This window comes from Alexandromys fortis, unplaced genomic scaffold, assembly GCF_014885135.2.
Source record: "Alexandromys fortis isolate MF-2015 unplaced genomic scaffold, M_Fortis_MF-2015_v1.1 scaffold_55, whole genome shotgun sequence".
NCBI lineage: Eukaryota > Metazoa > Chordata > Mammalia > Rodentia > Cricetidae > Alexandromys > Alexandromys fortis.
In genome coordinates, this window is record NW_026067936.1 from 3922225 (window position 1) to 3944643 (window position 22419).

The window sequence follows — 22419 nt, forward strand, 5'->3', positions numbered from 1 at the left end:
AGCCTTGGAGGGTCTGGAAGGGGTGGGTGGCGTGTGGAGTGACAGGCATGGTCAGACTAGCTCCAAGATCACTGGAGATGGGGCTTCAAAGGGAGGAGTAGGGACCACAGCGGAGGAGGGGCCACATATCAGCCAGACTGCCCGCCTGGGTCCCGGAGAATCCCTGGGGTGTGAGAGAGAGCCCTGGCTAGAAGCAGAGAGGACACCAGCAAGGACCAGTATGATGAGTAGCTGGGTGGGATGCTGGAGGCATGGGAGTAGTGGGAACATACACGACCATTGACTTCCAGGGTGCTGCCCAGTCAGCAGCTCAGGTCCCAAGCCTCAGTGCCTTGACCTTGTAGGTGGGCATCACTCTGCACTACTCTTCGCTGTCCACGCTGCTCTGGATGGGGGTAAAGGCTCGAGTCCTCCACAAGGAGCTCACTTGGAGGGCCCCCCCTCCAGAAGAAGGGGATGCAGCCCCGCCTGGTCCTCGCCCCATGCTCCGGTAAGTGCTTCCAGTTCTCAGCTATGGGAAGGGGCCTCAAGACCCAAGGCAGGTGTAGCAAAGCTGGGGGGGGGGGGGGGGGATGAGTAACAAGACCCCAGGATCACTCTCCAAAGGCAAGAGAGGAGCTTCTTAGGCATGACGAGGATGGGGAAGGAGGTGCCCCCAAAGGGATTGGGTAGGGATCCTAAAAACCTTCCTGACATCCCTCACGCAGACTGCTTTGGGTTGGAGAGAACAATTTTGGTCCTTGTCCCTAGAACAGTTCTTGACCAAGTTCTGAAGAAGCTGCCCTTCCTTAGGAGGCCTTACATTCCAGCCCGACCCCACTTCCCCCAAATCACACAGATTTTAAGGAGACAGAGAAAAAGACAGAGATGTCAGTTTGAGGGTTCCAAGCACCTGGTTCCCTTACCTCCATTGCACGATCTCTCCCCCACCCCCAGGTTCTATTTGATTGCTGGCGGGATCCCCCTCATAATCTGCGGCATCACCGCTGCGGTCAACATCCACAACTACCGGGACCACAGTCCCTAGTGAGCACCACTCCCTCCTGCCTCATCACCACCGTCTGCCTGCCCCAACCTTCACACCAGCCCCATGCCTGCCGTTCCACCCAGCCAGAGAGCCCCTGCATGCTGACTAAGCCAGGGCCAGCCTCGCCTATCTACTTCCCACATCCTACCTCATCTACCACCCAGCCTGTGCCCCAGCTCCTGGGCTCTCCAAACTCTTCATCCACTACCTCTGTCTCCCCCTAGTTGCTGGCTGGTGTGGCGTCCAAGCCTTGGCGCTTTCTACATCCCGGTGGCGTTGATTCTGCCCATCACCTGGATCTACTTCTTGTGTGCGGGCCTGCACTTACGGGGTCATGTGGCTCAGAATCCAAAGCAGGGTAACAGTAGGCTGTCTCTGGAGCCAGGGGAAGACCTGAGGGGTTCCACCAGGCTCAGGAGCAGTGGCGTCCTCCTAAGTGACTCTGGTTCCCTTTTGGCTACGGTTGGCGCAGGGGTAGGAACACCTGCGCCCCCAGAGGATGGTGATGGCGTGTATTCTCCGGGAGTCCAGCTGGGGGCACTGATGACCACACATTTCCTGTATCTGGCTATGTGGGCCTGTGGCGCTTTGGCGGTATCTCAGCACTGGCTGCCCGGAGTGGTGTGTAGCTGCCTCTATGGTGTGGCAGCTTCAGCTCTGGGCCTCTTTGTCTTCACGCACCACTGTGCCCGCCGTAGGGATGTTCGGGCTTCCTGGCGGGCCTGCTGCGCTCCTGCTTCACCCTCGGCTTCCCACGCCCCACCCCGGGCCCTACCAACTGCTGCGGAGGATGGATCCCCGGTGTTGGGGGAGGGACCGGCCTCCCTCAAGTCCTCCTCCCCAAGTGGCAGCAGTGGCCGCGCGCCGGCGCCCCTGTGCAAACTCACCAATCTGCAGGTGGCCCAGAGTCAGGTGTGCGAGGCTGGTGTGGCTGCCCGCGGGGATGGAGAGCCAGAGCCCACGGGCTCCCGTGGCAGCCTAGCTCCCCGGCACCATAACAACCTGCATCACGGGCGCCGAGTACACAAGAGTCGGGCTAAGGGTCACCGAGCTGGAGAGACTGGCGGCAAGAGCCGGCTTAAGGCGCTGCGCGCGTCCACAGGAGCTCCAGAGCTGCTGTCCAGTGAGAGCGGCAGCTTGCACAATAGCCCTTCCGACAGCTACCCGGGCAGCAGCCGCAATAGCCCCGGCGACGGCCTTCCACTCGAGGGCGAGCCCATGCTTACGCCGTCGGAGGGCTCCGACACCAGCGCAGCGCCGATCCCTGAGACGGGGCGACCCGGACAGCGCCGCTGCGCCAGCCGTGACAATCTCAAGGGCAGCGGCAGCGCACTGGAGAGGGAGAGTAAGCGCCGCTCATACCCGCTCAACACTACCAGTCTTAACGGTGCCCCCAAGGGGGGCAAGTATGAGGATACCAGTGTGACCGGCGCAGAGGCCATAGCAGGAGGCTGCATGAAGACCGGCCTCTGGAAAAGCGAGACCACCGTTTAGGGCAGAGGCGGGCTAGATTTAGAGTGGGCCGGTCACACCGGCTCGTTACTCCTCGATCCTCCTGGGCGGTCCAAGCTGTCTACCTATCTGTAGGTTTGAGGTGGCCATGCTGATGGCCGCCCTTGGGCTCACCATCTTTAGTTATCCAGGCTGGGAAAGGGAGAAGGCAGATGCTTGCCACTTGTCTGCACTATCCCTCAGCAGTAGCGACAGACAATCCCAGACATCAGCTTAGACCAGTTTTGATGGTCAAGGTCTTGGTGTGCCCTCCCAGGTAGGGATGAAAGTTCCGTCCGTCTGTGAGGTGACCCATAAACAGAATGGCAAAGCTCAGCCCCGGTAGGCTCAGGAAACCTGGGAACTGCCTATTCCTCACCAGCTTAAGGAGGCACCGCGTGACTGCCAAGATCCCAGGCCTCTTCCCCAGTTCTGGCTTGGGAAACTATCCTAGCAGGTGAGCCACGTCCCAGGCCAGGGCGAGTAACAGGTGCTGCCTTTTCAGATAAACTATGCAAGGGGGGAGGGGCGGAGTGTAGGTAACTCTAAGACCAGCTGAGTCCCGCAGGAGGTGGGCAGGTGGGAGAGGTGCACGATTAGGGAGCCGTGATCCCTAGGGAGTGGTACACAAACCTAGTTCAGAACAAGACCTGAGAAAGCAATGCTAAGTGCCTAAGGACTCAAGGGGAGGAGCTGAGGTTTGGATCTGAGCACAACCTGTCCGATGGTCTGGAGAGGGGCTCCCCTCAGCTGCTCAGTGACAATACCCACTGCCTGCCCTCAGCTGTCCAACTCCAAGGGACTGGGGAAAATGCCTCCATGAGGCTTTCTGTGGCAAAGCCATGGTAATCCAATTTCTAACTCCAGTTAGGAACCTGAAATGCCAAACCGTCTCACCGAAACCCCACCAGGCTCTGTGCTTTCACTACTTGCTAAAACCTCCAGCCACCATCTTCCCCAACCTAAAATGCCTTTTACTACAGAACCACGTGGAAGTAGAGGAATTCTTCGGCCTTGGGAAGCAGTAGGGAACCCGGGTCTGGTAGGTGAGAGAACACAGTGGGGGAGAATCCATGCTCCTTGAGATGGGCCCCATTATTTATGCTTGCTGCACAGACAATATTAGAGGAGAAGCTTTGTATTACTCTCCCACGTATGCTGGCTGCTGTTTACATACCCTGCCAACGCCTTAGCACTGGAGAGCTTTTTGCAATATGCCGGGAAAAGGGGAGGGAGGGAACCAAGTGCCAAAGAAAACATGTTTTAAAAGCTCTGGTTTTATACAATAGAATGTTTTCTAGCAGATGCCTCTTTTGTTTTAATATATTAAAATCTTGCAAAGCCCTCTGAGCGACAGCCGTAGTCCACCTATGGTCCTTTTGTTAATGAGGTAGAGGAGGCAGGTGGAAGCCTAAGACCACTAGAGCCCAGAGCAAACATGGGCCAGGAATCGCTGCTCCTGCTCGTGTAATGGTCGATGCCACCTCTTTCACAACAGCAATGTGCTTGCTGACTTCACACCACAGCAGGAGAGAGCCGGGCAGATCTTCAGCAGTCTTAGGAGTCCAACTCAGACTGTGGACAGCCAAGGTGCTCCCCTGCACCAAGGGACAGGATTTTCCCACCCACAGACATCCCATGCACCTCCCAGTATCTTTAGGGTACTGGGTCCAATTAACTGCTACTCTTGGTTTCCTAAATAAAAAAGGAATATCCAAGGGTCATATACTTTACTTCTTGCAACATGGCAGGCCTATCAGCAAATCGCAGTCAGAATTACTGACTACACCTGGAAGAACCTGCATCACGGAGGGTTAGGGGCACTCATGGCTGCCTGGCCAGCAGCCTGGGCTCTCTGAAAGTCTCTAACTTCCTGAGGGGTGCGCAAATACTGCTCAATTTCACTATCAGAAATGTTCTCATCTCCAGTCACTACGGAAACAACGGGGGTGGGATGGGTCCGTTTGGGAGGCTTTAACATACAGGGTGGGAGGAGAGGTGCAGGACTGGCTGGGCGTTTCCTCTTGGGCAAATCAAAGGTACTATCTTCCGCTTCCTGCTGTCCTTGTCCCCCCGGATGCTGCTCCTGGGTCTCCACTTCTGCTGTTCCATCTCGGAAAGCCATGCGTATCAGCATGTGGCGGTGCTGGAGGAGGTCACCAATGTGCTTCACCACCGTCCGCTTGTCAAGCTTTAGGACCTGCAGCCAAGCCAGCCGTCCGGCCATCTGCAGCAGCACAGCCAGCAGCTCCTGCAGACGGGAGGCGGCCGGGTAGGGCAGGTCCACATTTGCCAGTTTACAGAACTGGGCAAGAGAACATGTCAGTCGGTCTGAAGGCCGCAGAGACTGCCATGCCAGGAAGGTGGCTGCAGTGATGACAGGCAAGGGATGGCGCCCAGTCACGAGCCATGTCTCATTTGCCAGCTCCACCAGCAGCAAGGTTCGAGCTAGCATCTTGTCTTTGTCCTCCACATATTTGGCTGGCAGGGATGGGGAAGCCTGGAACAGTTTGAAGCTGAAACAACCAAAATGAAGGTCAAGTGACTGATAGGGTATTCTTCTGGGGTGAACAGGGTCGTCTACCCAAGATGGATGGGGAAGCTAGTCTGTCCTAGAGACACTCGAGGTCACAGGAGCAAGGTACTGAGCAATGGGGCAGGGATGTGCCAAGTGAATGGTATAACAGCTGAGCACCTTCCTACTGGCACAATTCCAGTGTCCCTATTCGCTCTACGGGAAGGGTACCCTTATATGTGTCTACTTAGGATATGACCATGTTTCAACCATTTGGTAACATCCCTTCCTGGCTGTCCCGGAACTCTCTTTGTGGACCAGGTGGCCTCAAACTCACAGAGATCCGCCTGCCTCGGCCTCCTGGGTGCTGGGAGTGAAGGTATGCACCACCACCGCCTAGCCTCGTTTGCTTCTTTTAACATATGGTTTCACACCAAGTCCAGGCTGGTCTAGAACACGATACTCTTGCTTCAGTCTCCCAAGAGCTGGGGTCAAGAGTGTGTGCTACCAAACTTCAACAGCCATTTTTGTGGTTTGGTTTTGTTTTAAAGAATACTTGTCAAAAAAAAAAGTGGGGGCAAACCAAGGCTAGTGGTGCACACCTGTAATCTCAGCAGTAGGAAGATGGAGGTAAGGTGATCAGAAGTACAAACCCAGCCTAAGCTGTATGAGACTGTCTAAAACAACTAAAAATCTCACTAAAACCTTAGCTTCAAACCTTGTTCGACCACTAACTAGTATCTCTGGACTCCATATAGAGGCGATCCTGCCGGAGCAGGGCCCCTGCCATGTAATTCCAGTGACTGCCATTCATAAAGCAGGAGGGGGGCAACTCAGCAGCCCTATGCCAAGGCAGGCTGAGGATTTTTTTTTTTTTTTTTAACATTATCACAGTCCTGTGACGGAAAGGGGATGGGAAGATTACAGCGTCCTGGAAATGTGCAAATGGTATTGACCTCAGTGGTGAGCATGGGTTGGGAAGGAAAGACAGACAGACTCTGGCGAAAGCACATATCTGCCAGGACAGCTGCCTACCCCTGCTGCCTCCTGGACAAGTACCTGCCGCAGTAAGACTTCACCAGGTCTTCCAGGCACAGAGCCGGCACGTCCAGCCCCAGAAGCTTCACCAGCTGCATGTAGGTGCCGGAAAACATATCCGGATCTGCATACAGCAGGGTGCAGATGGTGCCCATGGTCAGGGGCCAGTTATGTTGCCGGCAGGTGATGAGAACACAGCATCCAACTAACACTTCTTTCTTCTGGAGCCTCGCAGCACGGATGCCAGACAGCTGATAGGCCTTTTGGTAGTAGGAGATGGCGGTCTCCTCGAACGTAGGGGGCAACTTCAAGATCCGACACAGGTCTCTCACTCGACGGAGATCTAGGAAAACACATAGTAAGCAGAGAGGTCAAAGGAAGTTTAGCTAGGCCTTAATTTAGTTCCGTTAAACTTGCCATAAATAGCAGATGCACAAATAATACGCCCTTCTAGCCGGGCGGTGGTGTGGTGCACGCCTTTAATCCCAGTACTCGGGAGGCAGAGACAGGAGAATCTCTGTGAGTTCGAGACCAGCCTGGTCTACAGAGTGAGTTCTAGGACAGACCCCAAAGCTACAGAGAAACACTGTCTCAAAAAACAAAAACAAAAAAAAATGCCCTTCTGTACTAACAGGACACTTGATGTGGCCGTGTGCACTGGAGCTAGACTGATCCTTGAGCATGCTGGGCAAGCTCCTTATCACTGAGCTGTAGTCTTAACCTTTAGAACTGTGCTCCTTCCAAAGGTACAGAACATTTGTGGGAAGGTCACACCCAATCCACCACCCTTTTATGAGCTATTCTGACTTATAGACAGGGCAAAGTTCCTTGTTTTTTTGGTTCTGGGGATTGAACCCCAAGCCTTACACAATAGGTGCATACACTATCACCAACTTACTCCGCACCCCCAGCTCCAAAGCCAAGCTTTTACCAAGGCTTCTTGAGGCTACTTTAAGGCCGGTGGAGACCCAAACCTTCATCTACCTCTATTCCTTCTGGTTTTTAAGACGCACTCAACTATGTTAGCTGGGCTGACCTCAAAGTCTATCCTCTTGCCTCTCTCCTCCTGAGTGCTGGGACTGTAGGCATACAGCCCATCAATAACGGTTCTCTTCTAGCCTATCATCAACAAGAACACACGAGGATGGACTAGGACATCAAGACAATTTTCTTTCAAGCCACTGAATAATAAAAAGTTGGTTCTCTGGGCTGGGAGATGGCTCAGCAGTTGAGAGCACTTGTATACATACATACATGCAAGTAGAACACCCATACAAACATTCAAACATTAAAGAGTCACGTAAATAAAAGCAAAGCTGAAATTTAAGGAGGAAAAGGGTGATTTTTTACCTCGCTGCTGGCTGCGGCTAACTTGCTCGTTTTCCCCGGTGCTTCGGGAATATGTCACTTCTGTAAATAAGATACAAATTATTAATAATAAACCAATAGCACAGGTGGCCTCTATCCACTCATCATCTCCTTGTCCTCTGACCACGTAAAACCAGGGAGATTTCAAGCTATCGCGTACCTACTTCCCATCTCAGAGAAGATACCCATCCATGTAACAGTAAAGGCTCACCTGGCTTTTTATGTCTTCCAGTAGCACCAAAGACAGCCAGTATAGAACTATACAAAGCAATGCTGGTGATCCCAATTTCCCAGCCTTTTCTCTGGTGCATTCAATTTTGACGGAGCACAGCGGTCCTCAACCTTCTAATGCTGTGATCCTTTAACACAGTTCCTCATGTGGTGGTGACCTCAGCCATGAACTTCGTTGCTACTTCATGGCTGTAGTTTTGTTAGAATTACGATTTATAATGTAAATAGCTGATATGCACGACGGTCTTGGGCTACACCTGGGAAAAGGTCGCTCAATCTCCCAAAGTGGTCGAGACTCAACGGTCTCGCTGAACTAAACAATGGCGTGAAAGGATAGGAGGAACATTTTGCCAGTTAGTGCTAAAAATTACTGTGGGGTAATGGTTTGCATTCTATTCCCAAATGGTTCATGTTGTATTCCCGAATAATTTGTCAACAAGCCTCCAACACTGACCAGGTCTGAAAAAAGGAGTGAAACCTTATCCGTTTCATTCATTCACCATCGGTATACCCACTGGCATCATAGGAGGTACTGGAGAAACTAGATGTTGGAGCACCCGCCTCCAGCTACTTTTTTTTTTTTTTAAAGCGAGCTTCTCCCACATTTCTGTGCGCACGATCGGGTGGGGGGGCGCTAGGAGTCTGGGATTAAGCATTCCAAAACACCAGGCTACCCCCAGGGTACCTCTGAGGTTGCCCTCGTCGTTGAAGGTGGTAGTAAGGACCCCTTCGGTGACCACACAGCCGCAGTCGGAGCACACCAGCTGGCTCTGAGAATAATGCGAGTCTTCCACGAGCTCAGAGGAACCGCAATCCGGGCAGCGGCTTCCGCTCGGCATCTCAGCATTTGTCCAGCGACGCGATAGCGCCGGGATACCCGCTCCTAAGAACTCCCAGCTACAGAAAAGTGGGAGGGGACCTTATTCCGCTGCACCTTCCTCTTCCGGTCAGCTGGATAACCGGCTGGAGGTTTGCTCCGCCCCGTTGCTGCACGCCACTTCCGATCTCGTCTGTGGACTCGTGTAGAAACATGAGTTCGAAAGGAAGGTTCCTGGGCTTAGCTGTGTCTCAGGGTCTCTGGTGTCTTGAGATCAATCGGACCACGTTAGAGATTAAGGAATTTGCTCTCTGCGAAACACTGTTGTTTTTTTTATATCATTTATTATTTATTTTAAGATTATCTTGCTTATGGAGCCTAGGCTGACCTAGAATACTGCTATTTCTGCCTCCCACCTACCGCTTGCTGGGATTACAGGCTTGCGCCACTAGGCGTGATCCCTTTTTGGACTTGGATCACCTGTAATCCTAGTGTTTGGGAGGTGGAGGCCGGAGGATCAGGAGTTCAAGGTCATCCTCCTCTATATAACAAGTTGGAGGCCAGCCTGGACTACAGGAGACCTTATCACAAATAAATCAAAATAGCTGGGTATGTTGGCATACTCCCTTATTCCTAGTTTTGGGGAGACAAAGAGTTTGAGGCCAGCCTGGCCTACATCTCAGTTCAGCCCAGCCAAAACAATATAATGAGAATCTGTCTCTAAATGAATAAATAACTAGAACAAGACTGTTGTGTAGCGCACCATGCCCGTCTGTGCTCTATGGGCTACCATACAGTTCGTGAACCGGGCAAGGGACTGGAGATTGAAACACACAAAGACACACACAGACACAGGCCATCCTTGATGCCAAGATGCCCCCCCTTTATTGTGTCCAGGGGCAGCTTATATAGGGATTTTTACCTGATAGCCATCACCAGAAACCACTTTCCTGCCATCAGGAACTCCCGAGGGTTTTGTGCTCAGAGCAGCTGCAAGCATTACAAGTTGTTTACAAGAAATTCAGGATCTGGGGGGTTCACAGCTCCCAACACTGTTGAATTAACATTTTGAGTGATAGACTTAGATGTCTTCAGAGAGTAACATGCAAAGAAACATAGTTCTCACCTCAAAGAAGATAAGGAAAAGTTTATGCTAGAGCCAAAAAGGAGGAGAAGCGCCTTGGAAGAGATTCAATTTTCTCCAATAACAGTGCACCGTATGAAAGTGCATTAGTTCTAGAACAAAGAAAGCCAAATATTCACCAATACAGTGGTGGGGCCACAGGTAGGCATGCTAGACAGTAGTGGGTAAACCTTTTCTAAGGGTTTCAGACACTGTCTGATGACATTCTAGCCCCTGGATTGGTAGACGCTGGCAGCTGGCTAAGAATACATTTTAATTTGTTGGGTTATTTGTTTTTAAGGCAGGATTCAGGGTTCACTACTTAGCTGGCTGTTCTGGAACTTACTATATAGGCTAAGCTGGCCTCAAACTCACAGTAATCTTCTTGCTTCTCTCTTCTTCCTGAGTACTGGGATTAAAGGCAGGGGCTACATTTGGCCTACAATATATATATATATATGGCCAGGTGTTCATAACTAAGCCTCCATGTGTGATTTATTTGGGAGCTGGGTGGTGGGCCCCCCTAAAAAAGCCAAAAGAGAAAAAGGTCAAACAACAAATGAGACAACAAAGAGTGTGTTTTGTTTCTTCTTAAGGATTTATTTTTAATTATACCGAATGTGTCTGTGTGTAGGTATTTGCAGACCTATGTGGGTATCCTGGAGGCCAGAAGAGGGTTTCAGATCCCCTGGAGCTAGAGTTATGGGCAGCTGTGAGCTGCCTGACAGGGGCTCTGGGAATTAAATTCAGGTCCTTGGTAAAAGCAGTTACTGAGACATCTCTCCAAACTGTTTAAAGTGGAATCCCATAGGCCTGGGGAGATGGCTAAGTGGTTAGGAGTAATTGATACTATTCCAGGGGACCTGAATTGGGTTCCTAGCACCCACACTGGTCAGCTCACAACTGGCTGTAACTCCAGCTGGCCTCCAAGGGCACCCATAGTCTAACTGCCCCCCCCCAACACACACACACACAGAGACTACACTTACACAGACATATCCATGAAAATAGAAAACACTTGAAAAATATTTAGGCAGCTAAGCTTTTCATGTCTAAGTTTGTCTCGTTTGTCTAATAGAGTCAGTATCTCAGCGCTCCCTTCTGCAGTGAAGGTGCAGTCTGAACCGAGCACTCGGCCACAAGCAAGGACAGACGCAGCTTTCTCCCCTCGACCCTGTCTCCAACACGGCCCTTTCCAGAGCGCAGGATACAGGTTTCTGTGTGGAAAGAACAAGAGAATTAAAATGCTGAGAATATTTACTCTTGAGTTTTTGATTGTGGGAGATGCTGGGCCAACTAAGCCAGTTTTAGGTCAGTATGCCCCAAGAGGCAAAGCACAAATATCCTGAAGTTGGTGACAAAAAAAGAAGCCCCAAATGCCAGATCCATCTGTCTGGTTATTAAGCTAAGGACAGCTGTGTGCTGACACTTTGGATTTGAAGGATGGACAACACCTGTCTAGCGTTGTTTTCCACGGGTGGGCTGAGGCCAGGGGGCCCTCATCCAGCAAGTCCTCCTTTTGGCCCATAGGTGGCAGTCATAAGCTGTCAAAAAGGTCCTGGCTCTTCTTGGGTGGTGGTTAGCTGGGGTGGGGGTGGGGTGTGTGTCTCCCTCTGAACCCTTATCAGTTCATGTTGCAAAGTATAGACTGTTGCAGATTGCGGTCATGTCATGAGGTATGCTCAAAACAGGTACTGTGGCTGTGTTGTTCCCACGAGAGGAGCAAAGGACCCGGTGAGATCTGCTGGAAAGGCAGGTTTGCTTTGGTTTCCCATTTCAGGTTTTCATGCAAGGCTGCCTGGCTGTTCTGCTCTGTTTGCGTCACAGCACCAGATCATGGCTGGGACACATGGTGGAGCTTTGCTGACCCTTCGTGGTGGCCGGGAAAGAGACCCAAGAAAGGATAGCGTTACCAGTACCATCGATGAATGACCTAAATTATTTTTACATCTCCCTCCTAGCACGTCGATTACCTCCCAAGAGTGCCACAGGCTGACAAATCAAGCATTTGTTCAAAAATCAGCTATCAGTGTCTGTACATACAGGCATGCATGCGCCACCGTTGGGACCATTTGGAGTCCTGGCCTCCAGCTGCTCTTCCCTGCTAGAGATCTTTACTTTCCTTCTGATTTGAGTTACTGAAAGCTGTGTCAAAGTTGTTTACCAGTTCTGCTTCACGAGCACGTGTTGCCTTGCCTTGAGGATCAGAGGATAAGGTTTTCACCTGTTGGCCCACCTGACTGTTGGGTATATAAGCCTCCATGGTGCTATTGAATAAAGGGCTTCTTACCAGTGTCTAGAGGTCCGTGTCTCTGTCTGTCTGTCTCTGTTTGTCTTTGTATGTTTCAACCTCCAGCCCCTTGCCCAAAGCTCGTGAACTGTATGGTAGTGCATGGAGTGCAGACAGGCGTTGTGCGCTGCACATCACAGTACATATGTGGAGACAGAGAACACCTTACAGGGACTAGTTCTCTTCTTCCACGGTGGGCTTTTAGGACAACTCAGGTCCCAGGTTTGTGTGGCAAGCACCTCTAGTGCAAAGCCGTCTTGCTGGTCGCCCAGCATTTCACATGAGGCTCTGGAAAAGAGTTGAGACTGAAAACGAAACAGTGGTCTTTCTGTTAAAGAGCATCTGCTTGTACAGAACAAAAATGTCCTGGCGTAGGTGAGAGTCAGCACCGGGGACTACTCGAGACGACCTGGCTGTCATGGAGGGTGCTTGCTGATCCCTGCGGCCTCAGCTTCTGCTCCCAAGTCCAGATTTGGGAGTTTCCTTTTTATTCTGTTCATATTGCTATTTCCCGTTTTATGTTCGTTCTATCCATCCATCCATCCATCCATCCATCCATCCATCCATCCATCCACCCATCCACCCACCCACCCACCCACCAGCATAAAAGCCTTCTGCTAATAATAGCCAAGTTAAGACAAGACAAGCGTCCTTCCTTGAGCTGGAATTTGCAAACACTAGGCTGACTATGCACTGAGCTTGGTAGCAGTAGCAGGAACCAAACTGAAAGAATTGCAAACGAGGGATCAAGAGAACCAAATCTCACAGTGCTAGTCATTTATGAAAACTTTGGAAAAATAAAAATTCCTAGTACCATAAAAAAAAGCCCAAATGAGAGAATACAAATAAATATAAATCTGCAAATTCCTTAATGCAGACACTCCATTAAATGCCCCATGGAAGCCCCTGCCCCAGCCTAGAGCATCATGGGTTCTGCGATGTCATCTCACCTCGAGGGAAACAGTATCTGCTCCTCTCCAGAGTCTCTGGAGCAAGGCCTACGAGCCATGGTGCACACCTGAGGCCAGTAGATGCTCTTCCTGCTGAGACAGACTTATTCTCGAAGGAAATGTGAGCGGAGTGAGATATGCCTGGGAGGAGACGCCTTTGTCTGCCCTAACGGCTTCTAATGGATCAGCAGAGCTGACCAGGGATCTGCTTCTCAGGTTGGGGTACTTCTGAACCCCAGGCCAAGACTTCTCTCTGTAATGTTTGGGTAGATAGTCACATGGTGTTGAAGCCATGATCCCTCAGAATAAGATGAGGACTAGGAAAAGGCAGGAAGGAGATGTTTGTCCTCTCCAGAGGAGCTCGGGCACCCTTTGGCACAATTGTGGTCGCTGCAGGGCTTCCCATGAGAGACCATCATGGGATACTATCACCCCAGGAAGTTTTCCAACAAGACAGAAGGAACTTTTATCACACCCAAAGTAAAGTACAGACGCAAATCTTTGAAAGAAGTATCTTTTTATTTAGTGTTAGAAAACTTTAAGGTTTTTTTCTTTTTAATTTTAAGACAAGGTCTCACATATCCCCACCTGATTTAAAATGCCTGTGCTGCTGAGGATGAAGTGGAACCTCGGGTCACACTGTTTCCACCTCCCAAGTGTTGGCTGGGATTACAGGTGGACACCACAATGCTCAGTCTATGTAGTACAGGGGTGGGAGGGGGTGAGAGGAGGGTGAGAGGAGGGTGGGATCAAACCTAGAGCTTTGTGTGTGTAAAGCAGGCACCGCACTAACTGAGCTACACGCCTAATCCCTTGGGTATTTCTTTTTGTTTCGTTTTTCGAGACAGGGTTTCTCTGTGTAACAGTACTGGCCATCCTGGAACTCTGTACACCAGGCTGGCCTCGAACTCACAGAGATCCGCCTGCCTCTGCCTCCCGAGTGCTGGGATTAAAGGCGTGCGCCACCACTGCCCATCTTAGGTATTTCTTAAAAGCAGTACCAGTCAACTTCAAAATCCCCAAAGCAACACCCAGGGAACAGTAATCCTGTAATTTAAAACACCACTGAGCCTGCAGTTGAAGAGGAAAGTCAACTCAGTAGCTCACAAAGCAGGTAGGAGAATCCAGAGTTGGGGTTGGCGTGGGTTCATGTTTGCCATCTAAGGCAACTGACTGCTTTTCAGTCTTGAAGGATCCTTAATAATCAGTACCCTACTCCACCGCCAAAAGAATAAAGAAAAAGCTGGGAGTGGTGGCATCCTGATATTCCCAGCACGTGAAGGGGAGGCAGAGGCTAACCTGGGCTACGTGAGAACCTGCCTAAAAAGACAAAGATAAAGCATCACAAAGCAGGGTGGAGGACTGGCTGCGGGTGTAACTCGGTGGGAGAGCACAGCATTGACCTGCACAAGACACTGGGTTTAATCCCCAACACCACGAAAGTAAAGGGAACGAAGAAAGGTTGACTGGGGGAAAAAAAAAAACAAAACACAGGGATGAGTAGAAAAACAAAACAAAACAAACAAACAAACAAAAAAACACAGGGATGAAGAACTCTGGCCTCAAAAGAGCAACTGGGAAAGCATCATGGACCAGCCTCTCTTGGTGCCCTGAGAACTTAGAATCTGGAAGCACATGGCTCATCTATCGCACATGTGCACAGCTGTGGAACATGGCACAAGGCAGGGTTGCTCGTTCCTTCCTGTAACATACTGGAATAAAACAGGGAGGCCAGGACATGTGCCAAGGTTAAGAATAAGATGGTATGAAACACTTGGGCCACTGTTTTTCAGGAAACTGACCTCCAACTGGAGTCTGCTGGTATTTAATCCAGTGCTCCCTCACGCCCTTGGCTGGGCTTTCTGGAGGCAGCCAGGCAAGGGCAAGGAAAAAGCCCCTCTTTTTTTCCAGAGCGCAGGCCCTTCCAGGGCTCCTCATGTTGGCTTCAGGAGTAGCTACAGGCACGAGCCAGTGGCCAGCTTCAGTAGCTCCAGGGCTCTCCACATCACCAACCTCTGCCCCCGCCAGTGGCTCAACACAGACTCGGCTTCCTATAGGCTTCCCTCAGCCCCCAAATGCACATTCAAGAACAGTCATTGAATAGTTGTGGCCTCTATGTACTCTGAGCTACAGCTAGGTTGGAAATGCCAATGTTTTCCAGTCAAGCCCTTGAGGCAAACCACTCTTAGTTCTCCAGAGTTCCCAAGTGGCATTTCAGAGCCCAGGAATTCACCCCACCTAGATGGTCCTCTCTGGTGCTGACCCAGTAACATACCAAAGGTCTCAGGAGCAGCAGAGCCCTCCAGACTTGTTGTTAACAGAACCGGTGCCCTCCCCTCCCCCATGCACTTAGGTTATCACAGTAAAAATGCATTTTTATCAAGTAAAAAAAAACACGATGCAGAGCAGACATATACATGTACATTTTCAGAGTTCAAGTGAATATAGTTTCCTTTATAGGCGTATTAATGAATTTTGCAACGCTAAAAAAAAAAAAATACAAACCACCTCAGAGATTTGCAGTGGTCCCTAGTATTGTAGGAGGGATTAAATAAAAATAGGTGTGGACCTTAACAGGTAATTAGATAAATCAAGTGACAGTCTTGCCCTTCAGATTAAAGTGCTCCAGTGTAGTCAATGCCCCTCATCTTCCGGATGACAAGGACAGACAGACAGAGATTCTTCATTAATAACCACTACCTCCACCCTGTCCATTCCACTGGCCTGGGATTGCCCCTAGCAGAGACGTTAAGATTTCATTACAATCAGGAAGAAAAAAAAAAGAGCAACATGAAACACTTTAATTCCAGGATGAGGTGAGCAGCAGTGAAATTCCCTCTATTGGTGAAAATGGGGCTGATTCTAAAAATTATATATATATATATATGTATATATATACACACACATATATACACACACATGTGTATATATATAACTATATTTTAAACTAGATTTATATGTAAATCTAGTCTCTCTCTATATATAAACTAGTTATATATATAAAAATCTATTTTAAAAATTACAGCAATCTACCAGGCATGGTGACACATATCAGTGATCCCAGTATTTGTAAAGCTAGGGCAGGAGGGATGAAAGTCTGAAGCCAGTGAGACTCTGCCTCAAAATAGCAACAAAAACACTCCCCCAAATTAGGAAGTAGCAATCAAAAAGCAAGCCTGGAATGGGGGTGGTTAAGTCTGGGGTGAGGGTGGCAAGGGTGGGGGTGGTAGGTCTGGGGGTGGAGTGGCAAGTGTGGGGGCAAGGGAGGAAGTGCTCTGCCACTGTGTACTAACCGTGCCCTAGCCCAGGGCTCCTTCATCTTGAGGAACTAGTGGACTCTGGCTACTCCCTTCCCAGAAGGCTGCCAGGAAAGCCAGCAAGATAAGTAAATGGGAGCAAGGACGTGGAATGAAGGACGTAGCCAAAGGACCCTTCCTAGTCATTCTCTACGTCACAGATGTTGGAGCAAGCATCTGGATCGCTTAGTCCTCTCTCCAGACACCGGAGAGGCCAATCCAGCAACAGGAGCCCTGTCAGCACGAGAGGAGGGGCTCTGACCATTTTTTCCTACTTAGATGGAAAGTGACTTTTTTTAAAAATGTGCATTGGTGTTTCGCCTGAATGTATGTCTGTGTGAGGGTGTCGGATCCCCTTGAACTGGAGTTACAGTTGTAAGCTACCGTGTGGGTGCTGGGAATTGAACCTGGGTCCCTCTAGAAGAGCAGTCAGTGCTCTTAACGGCTGAGCCCCTTAATTCCTTCATATCTCCGGGAGACGGCCCTATGGATCTAAAGAGCACGCTGTGTGTATGTGCTTGTGGGTGTGGGAGCATGTCTGTGTGTGTGCGCATGCGCGCTCACCTATGTGGGAGAATATGAAGGGCGGAGGTTTAAGGTAGCTTTTCACGTTATTAAGACAGGGTCCCTCACTGAATCCAGAGTTCCCTGTTTCAGCTAGAAAGGCTGGCCAGTGAGGCCCTGGGATCTGCCTGTCCTGTCCCTGCTCCCCCTCCCCCCGCCCCCGCCCCTCCAGCGTCTGCAGCTACTGCAGGCCCTTTACCCACTGGGCTGTATCTCCCCATCCACAAGAGCATACTTTTAAGGCTAGAAGGTAGAAGGAAATGGAAGAGGCAGCTTGTTCAAAGTCTAAGAAGGCTAGTCTCAGCTATACAGTGAGTTCAAGAGCAGCCTGGACTAGACAAGAGCCCATCTTAAAAACAGAACAATGCCCCTCCCCCAACAAAAACCCTACCCAAACAACCCTTGACTCTTCGGACGTTCACAAGACATAAAAATTTAGCATATGCCATACTTGAGCTGCTCCAACACCAAGAAAGGAGGTAAAACGGTCCCACAGTAGAGTCCCTTTCTGATCTCAGCCAAAGCCTGGCTTCATGGAGGATACATACTGGAAAAATCTCGGTACCAGAGGGCAGCAACCCCAGTGTTAAAATACATTAGTTCCGATGGCGCCCCCTGAATCGATGGCTCAGGATCAAATCGTGCATTCACAACTTAGTTAAAGGCACCGTGGCATTTAAACACACACTCTGGGAATGTATAGACAAGATTCATTGTAATAATTAACCTGGTTTCAACTAGGAGAATTGACTCTTGACAGACAAGGCACACACCCGGTAATGGGAGCCTGTGTGCTGGTTATTAGGCAGACCACACACCCTTGACCTCAAGAGGCACCGGACACAAGATCACAAAACATCTCCACTTCCCTCCTGCAGGTCACATCTTTCCGGCCTTCTTGCCAAGCTGAGACGGCACTCGGAGGATGTTGGGCGTCTCCTCCATGACCCTGACCAGCAGGTTGTCAATGTAGTCTTCCAGCTCTCGCACCTGGAACTCCTTCTTGCTGATGGTTTCCTTCTGTTTGAGGACCAACTGGATCAGCTCGTCGTGGGTCAGTTGTGCGTAGGCGAAGGCAGGATCCGACGGCTGGTATTTCTTTGGGGAGGGAAAGAAGAGAGAAACGGTTACAAGCCACAGAGAAACCAGACATCTGAAAGGAATGCGAAGACAATGTCAGCGGCCGTCAGAGTCTCTCAGAAGCCCATTTTGTTGTTATTCTTCAGCGCCTCGCTCTGTAGACCAGGCTGGCCATGAACTCGAAGATCGGCCTGGCTCTGCCTCCCAGGTGTTGAGATTAAAGGTGTGTGCAATCACACCTGGCATGGAAATGCACTTCAACACAGGTTGGAACCAGGCAGCTGACTGAGAAAAGTGCCAAGGCATCGCAAACAACACTTAAAAAGCAGAAACCTTCCTTGACTCCTAGCCGTCAGAGCCCTCGTCTTGACTCGAGGTACATGTTGTCAGGAAATGTAGTGAGGGGGCTGGAGCCATGGCTCAGTAGTTAAGAGCACTGGCTGCTCTTTCAGAGGATCTGGCTCAATTCCTGGCACCCACACGGTGGCTCACAACCATCTATAACTCCAGTTCCAGGACCCTGCACTCTCTTCTCAGCCTCCTCCAGCACCCCCCGGCCCCGCCCACATGGACGCACACTCATGCTCACAGGCAAAACAACCACGTACACTAAAAGGGGCGGTGGGAAGGAACACAACGAGGCCTTGGCGGGAGACGGAGAAAGCAGCGTCAGGTAATCCTAGTGTGCACACCTGAGCCCAGCCACTTGGGAGGCTGAGGTGGATGAACCGCTTGATCTCCTTTAAAGCTCCTGGAGTCATACAACCAGCTATCGGTACAGAGCTGGGACAAGCAAGCCCCAAGGTGGCGCACAAAGATGTGGGGGCGCATCCTCCTGCCAACGCTGTTGGGTATTAGCCAGTGACGTCAGTCTGCTACCCCTAGGCGCCCTCTGAGACCCTACCAAAACTCACTCCACACTCTCAAAACGTGTATAGCTAAAGCCACGTGCCATCGGGCCATGGACCTCACAGGTCACCTGAGTACACACTCTCTGGGTACGTGGTAGCCTGTCCCAAAGCCTGACTGTCCCTGTTTCTGAGGGGAGCGCGTGTCCCGAACAGTCACTTTTAATGAACATTTATCATCTGGGACAAGGAGACTCTAACTGCAAACCAAAGACTTCTGAGCCAAAGGGAAATCAGAGATAAGGGACTCGCTAAGAAGTAACCAGTCACGTCAAGGTCTTGAGAGGGAGTAAGAAGGCGGGCGGGCCTGGCAATCTGCAGCTTAGCAGATTTATAAATCAGGAAAGCAGGACTCCTGAGCAACTCAAGGTGACTTCTGCCCAGAGAATTCCAGGGCAGTAACCTGTTTTTTCCCTGAGAGCTTGCCACTTTCAACTTCTACCAGGAAGACCAATAAGTCAAGAGCCTACCACCTCCAAGCAGAGCCGGGGCAGAGTAATAGTAACAGTAATAGCAACAACAGCACAGAAGCCTCCTCCCGCATCCAGGGAGCAAACTGCCCAAGGAGACCGAATTCAGAGAAATCCTGCTCTCCCTGGCTGCTGTTTTCACAGACACAGCAAGCTTGAGTCCAAGTCAGATGGTACATGAATAATCGAGATTCTGGGCTATTTCTCCAACATTTGCTTCTCCATCCCCCAGCCCCGCTTTTTTCCTTTCATCTTGTTGAGGATCTATTCAGAGGGGGTGACCTTTTCTGGTCACTGTTTGTGTTCTTGCTGTTAAGGATTAAATTCCGGGTCTTGTGTGTGACACATCAATGCTCTACCCCTGCAGTCACTGTGTGTGTGACCTCCAAGACTATATTCAAATCGGGCATGATGGCACACACCTGTAATCCCAGCACTCAAAATGAGTGCCTGCATCATGAAGCGAGTTCTAGACCAGCCTTTGCTATGGTGACACAGTATCTCAAAAAAAAAAAAAAAAAAAAAAGTCTAAAAATCAGTTTCATGTCTACAAGCGTTCTGGATGTTGGACACACACGTGGATGTACTTAACAATACTAAATTATGCTTAAAAAAATGATATGAGGCTTGAGGCTGGCCGTAGAAGCACACACCTTTAATCCTGCTCTCAGGAGGCAGAGGTAGACAGGTTTGAGGCCAGTTCCAGGCCAGTCAGGGTTACAGAGTGAGACCCCGTCTTTTCTTGTCAAATGCAGTTTGCCACAGAAAAGGCGTGCACTGCCGGATGGCGGTGGCACACGCCTTTAATCCTAGCACCTGGGAAGAGGCAGGCAGATCTTTGTAATTCGAGGCTACCCTGGTCTACAGAGAGTTCCAGCACTCCGGGACTGTAGAAACCTTGTCTAGAAAAACCAAAAAGTGTCCACTGACGTTTCACATCAAGAAACATGCCCCGGAGGTTTGTAGACTACACCTCTCTCTATATAAGGGTTTTATTAAGAAACACTAATTAGTGGTTGAGCATGTAGCTTGGTGACAGAGTGTGTGTTTAGCAAGTATGGGCCCAGCATTATTAAATCCGTAACAACTTGGTTGCTCTCCATCTCTTCCTTCTCTATGAGATAGGACCTCGCGCCCCCCATACTGGCCTTGAGTTTCTGACCCTCCTGCCTCCACCACTCAATACTGGAGATTACCAGTGTGTGTCACCACACCCGGCTTTCTTTTTTTCTTTCCTCTTTGCTGTCCCTCCACAGCCTTCTTTCTGAGACAAGGTCTCACTTAGCTCAGGCGTGCTGCCGGGAGGACGCGGCCTTGCACTCACGAGTACACAGCTGTGGCAGTTTACAGGCAGACGGGACATGGGGTAGGAGAAGCACTCTTAGGAAGAGAAAGGAGAGCCGCAGAAGCGGGGTGAGCGCGGAGTGCGGGGTGGAGAAGGAGTACTAGGAGGGGACCATAAATAATCTCAGTACATTGTATAGTCGTGTGAAACTGTCAAACTCACAAAACGATTATTTAATGGAGGACCTAAAACAACAGCCAAGGGAATAAACCCAAACAACGCTGTTGCAATGACCTCACTAGCTTTTCCTTTACTTTGGCTCTGTGATTTCTCTCCCCAGACTCTCTTATTTTGAAGTTATTTTTTTACAAACGCTGCTTTATGCCTAGTACAAAGCTGCTCTTCTCTAGAAAGCCAACAGCAGTCTTCCAGGAGCTTTCTGTATTTACCTAGAATATTTACTTGGGAGGGTCCAAGCCCAAGAGATTTATGGCAGGCCGAGGGGCAGCAGTGAGCACACACAGGAGGCAGAGTGAGAAGGGCACCTTTTTTACTAAGTTATTGTCCACTCAGTCCCGGGAGATAAACCCTTGATTAAATGAACAGGGAAGAGGGCATAAAATGGGAATCGAGGGTCTTGTTTACTTTCTGAAAAAGAGGCATTTGCTTCTCTCTGGGCTCAATGCCTAGTACATCAGTCAAGTCAAGCAGCCAACCAATCAAAAATAGGCAGGCAGACAGACACACAGACAGACAAGGGGCAGGAGAGTCGGCTCATCAGTTTAAGAGCTCTTGCTGCTCTTGTAAAGGGCTACGTTTGGTTTCCAACACCCACATGGTGGCTCACAACCATCTTTAACTCCAGTTCCAGGGGACCTAGTGCCCTCTACTGGCCTCCTTAGGTACCAGACCCACACTTAATGTTTGTTAACAAACAAACAAAAAAGATAATGCAAACTGGGTAAATGTGAACAACCGGGGAATCCGGATGGCAGTCTATAGGAGTTCTTTGTGCTATTGTTGCAACTTTGTAAATGTTGGAAACCATTTTGAAGTACAGTGATAAAATCCAGCACGTCTGTATCAAGAATTTTATATTCTTGCCTAAAGATAAAAAAGAAGCCGGGATGTGATAGTGCACGCCTTTAATTCCAGCATTCTGGGTGCTGGTGGCAGGTGGATCTCTGTGAATTTGAGAACAGCCTGGTCTACAGAGTGAGTTTCAGGATAGCTAAGGCTACATGAAAAAACCTGTCTAAAAGAAACAAAACAAAAGAAAGGAAGGGAGGGAGGGAGGGAGGGACGGAAGGGAAAGGGAAAGGAAATCTTTTCTTTAAGGAGAACTGCCAGATGAACATGGTGGGGCACCTGTGTAACCCCAGCACTCGGGAGGCTGAGTCATAAGGATTGCCTGGGCCAGTCTGGGCTACAGAGACTTTGTCTTTAAGAAAAACGAAACAAAATAAACAAAAACCACAAACATACAGTGCCAGTGGCAATCATATTGCTTAGAGACAAGAAAGAATGTAGTGAAAAATAAAATTATCCATTCAATGGACAGTCTGGGGGCCCTTAGAGGTTATCACACTCCAGACACAGAGGTCTGCATAAGTAATTCCCAGAATTGTCCCAAGGTCTGTAACTTTCGCTGTTGTTTGTTCCGAGACAGCATCTCGCTATGTTGCCCAGGCTGGTCTCCAGACTAAAGGAGCTCAAGTTCTCCTCCCATCAGACCCCTGTGTAGCTGCACAGATGGAGACCAGCTGTAATGGTGACTCTATCCATGCAAGCTCTGCCTATGTTAGCAACATGCCAAATTCTCAGAAAGCATACCTTTATAGTGGCTTCGTTGATCGTGTTCTCACTGATGATGGCAGCAGTACCCAAGCTGGGGTTTGCAATCTTGGTGGCTGTTGTGTTCATCGGCTTCACGGGATGAAGCCTAGAAAGACAAGAAAAGGATCCT

At 49.9% G+C, this 22419-nt stretch overlaps 3 protein-coding genes across 5 annotated transcripts in view; 1 reads left to right on the plus strand and 2 right to left on the minus strand.

The window, feature by feature from the left end:
- The window catches only part of Adgra2 (adhesion G protein-coupled receptor A2), a 39540-nt gene extending 35666 nt beyond the window's left edge, over positions 1–3874 (plus strand). The window contains exons 17-19 of the mRNA XM_050146751.1: positions 345–490; positions 937–1026; positions 1252–3874. Coding sequence (XP_050002708.1) covers positions 345–490; positions 937–1026; positions 1252–2521 — 1506 coding nt within the window. The 3' untranslated portion in view covers positions 2522–3874. The remainder of the gene's footprint in view (positions 1–344; positions 491–936; positions 1027–1251) is intronic.
- A 359-nt stretch (positions 3875–4233) lies between these two features.
- Positions 4234–8912, minus strand: Brf2 (BRF2 RNA polymerase III transcription initiation factor subunit). Its single transcript, XM_050146752.1, has 4 exons — positions 8356–8912; positions 7422–7481; positions 6093–6414; positions 4234–5034 (listed from the first exon to the last, which is right to left on the minus strand). Exons 1-4 carry the CDS (start codon positions 8507–8509, stop codon positions 4323–4325), a joined length of 1248 nt encoding a protein of 415 aa, XP_050002709.1. The 5' UTR covers positions 8510–8912; the 3' UTR covers positions 4234–4322.
- A 4436-nt stretch (positions 8913–13348) lies between these two features.
- Positions 13349–22419, minus strand: part of Rab11fip1 (RAB11 family interacting protein 1) — a 30688-nt gene continuing 21617 nt past the window's right edge. For all 3 annotated transcript variants that reach the window (XM_050146756.1, XM_050146755.1, XM_050146757.1), the window contains 2 exons: positions 22287–22395; positions 13349–17808 (listed from right to left, as the gene is read on the minus strand). In XM_050146756.1, the coding sequence (XP_050002713.1) occupies positions 17590–17808; positions 22287–22395 (328 nt within the window). In that variant the 3' untranslated portion in view covers positions 13349–17589. The remainder of the gene's footprint in view (positions 17809–22286; positions 22396–22419) is intronic.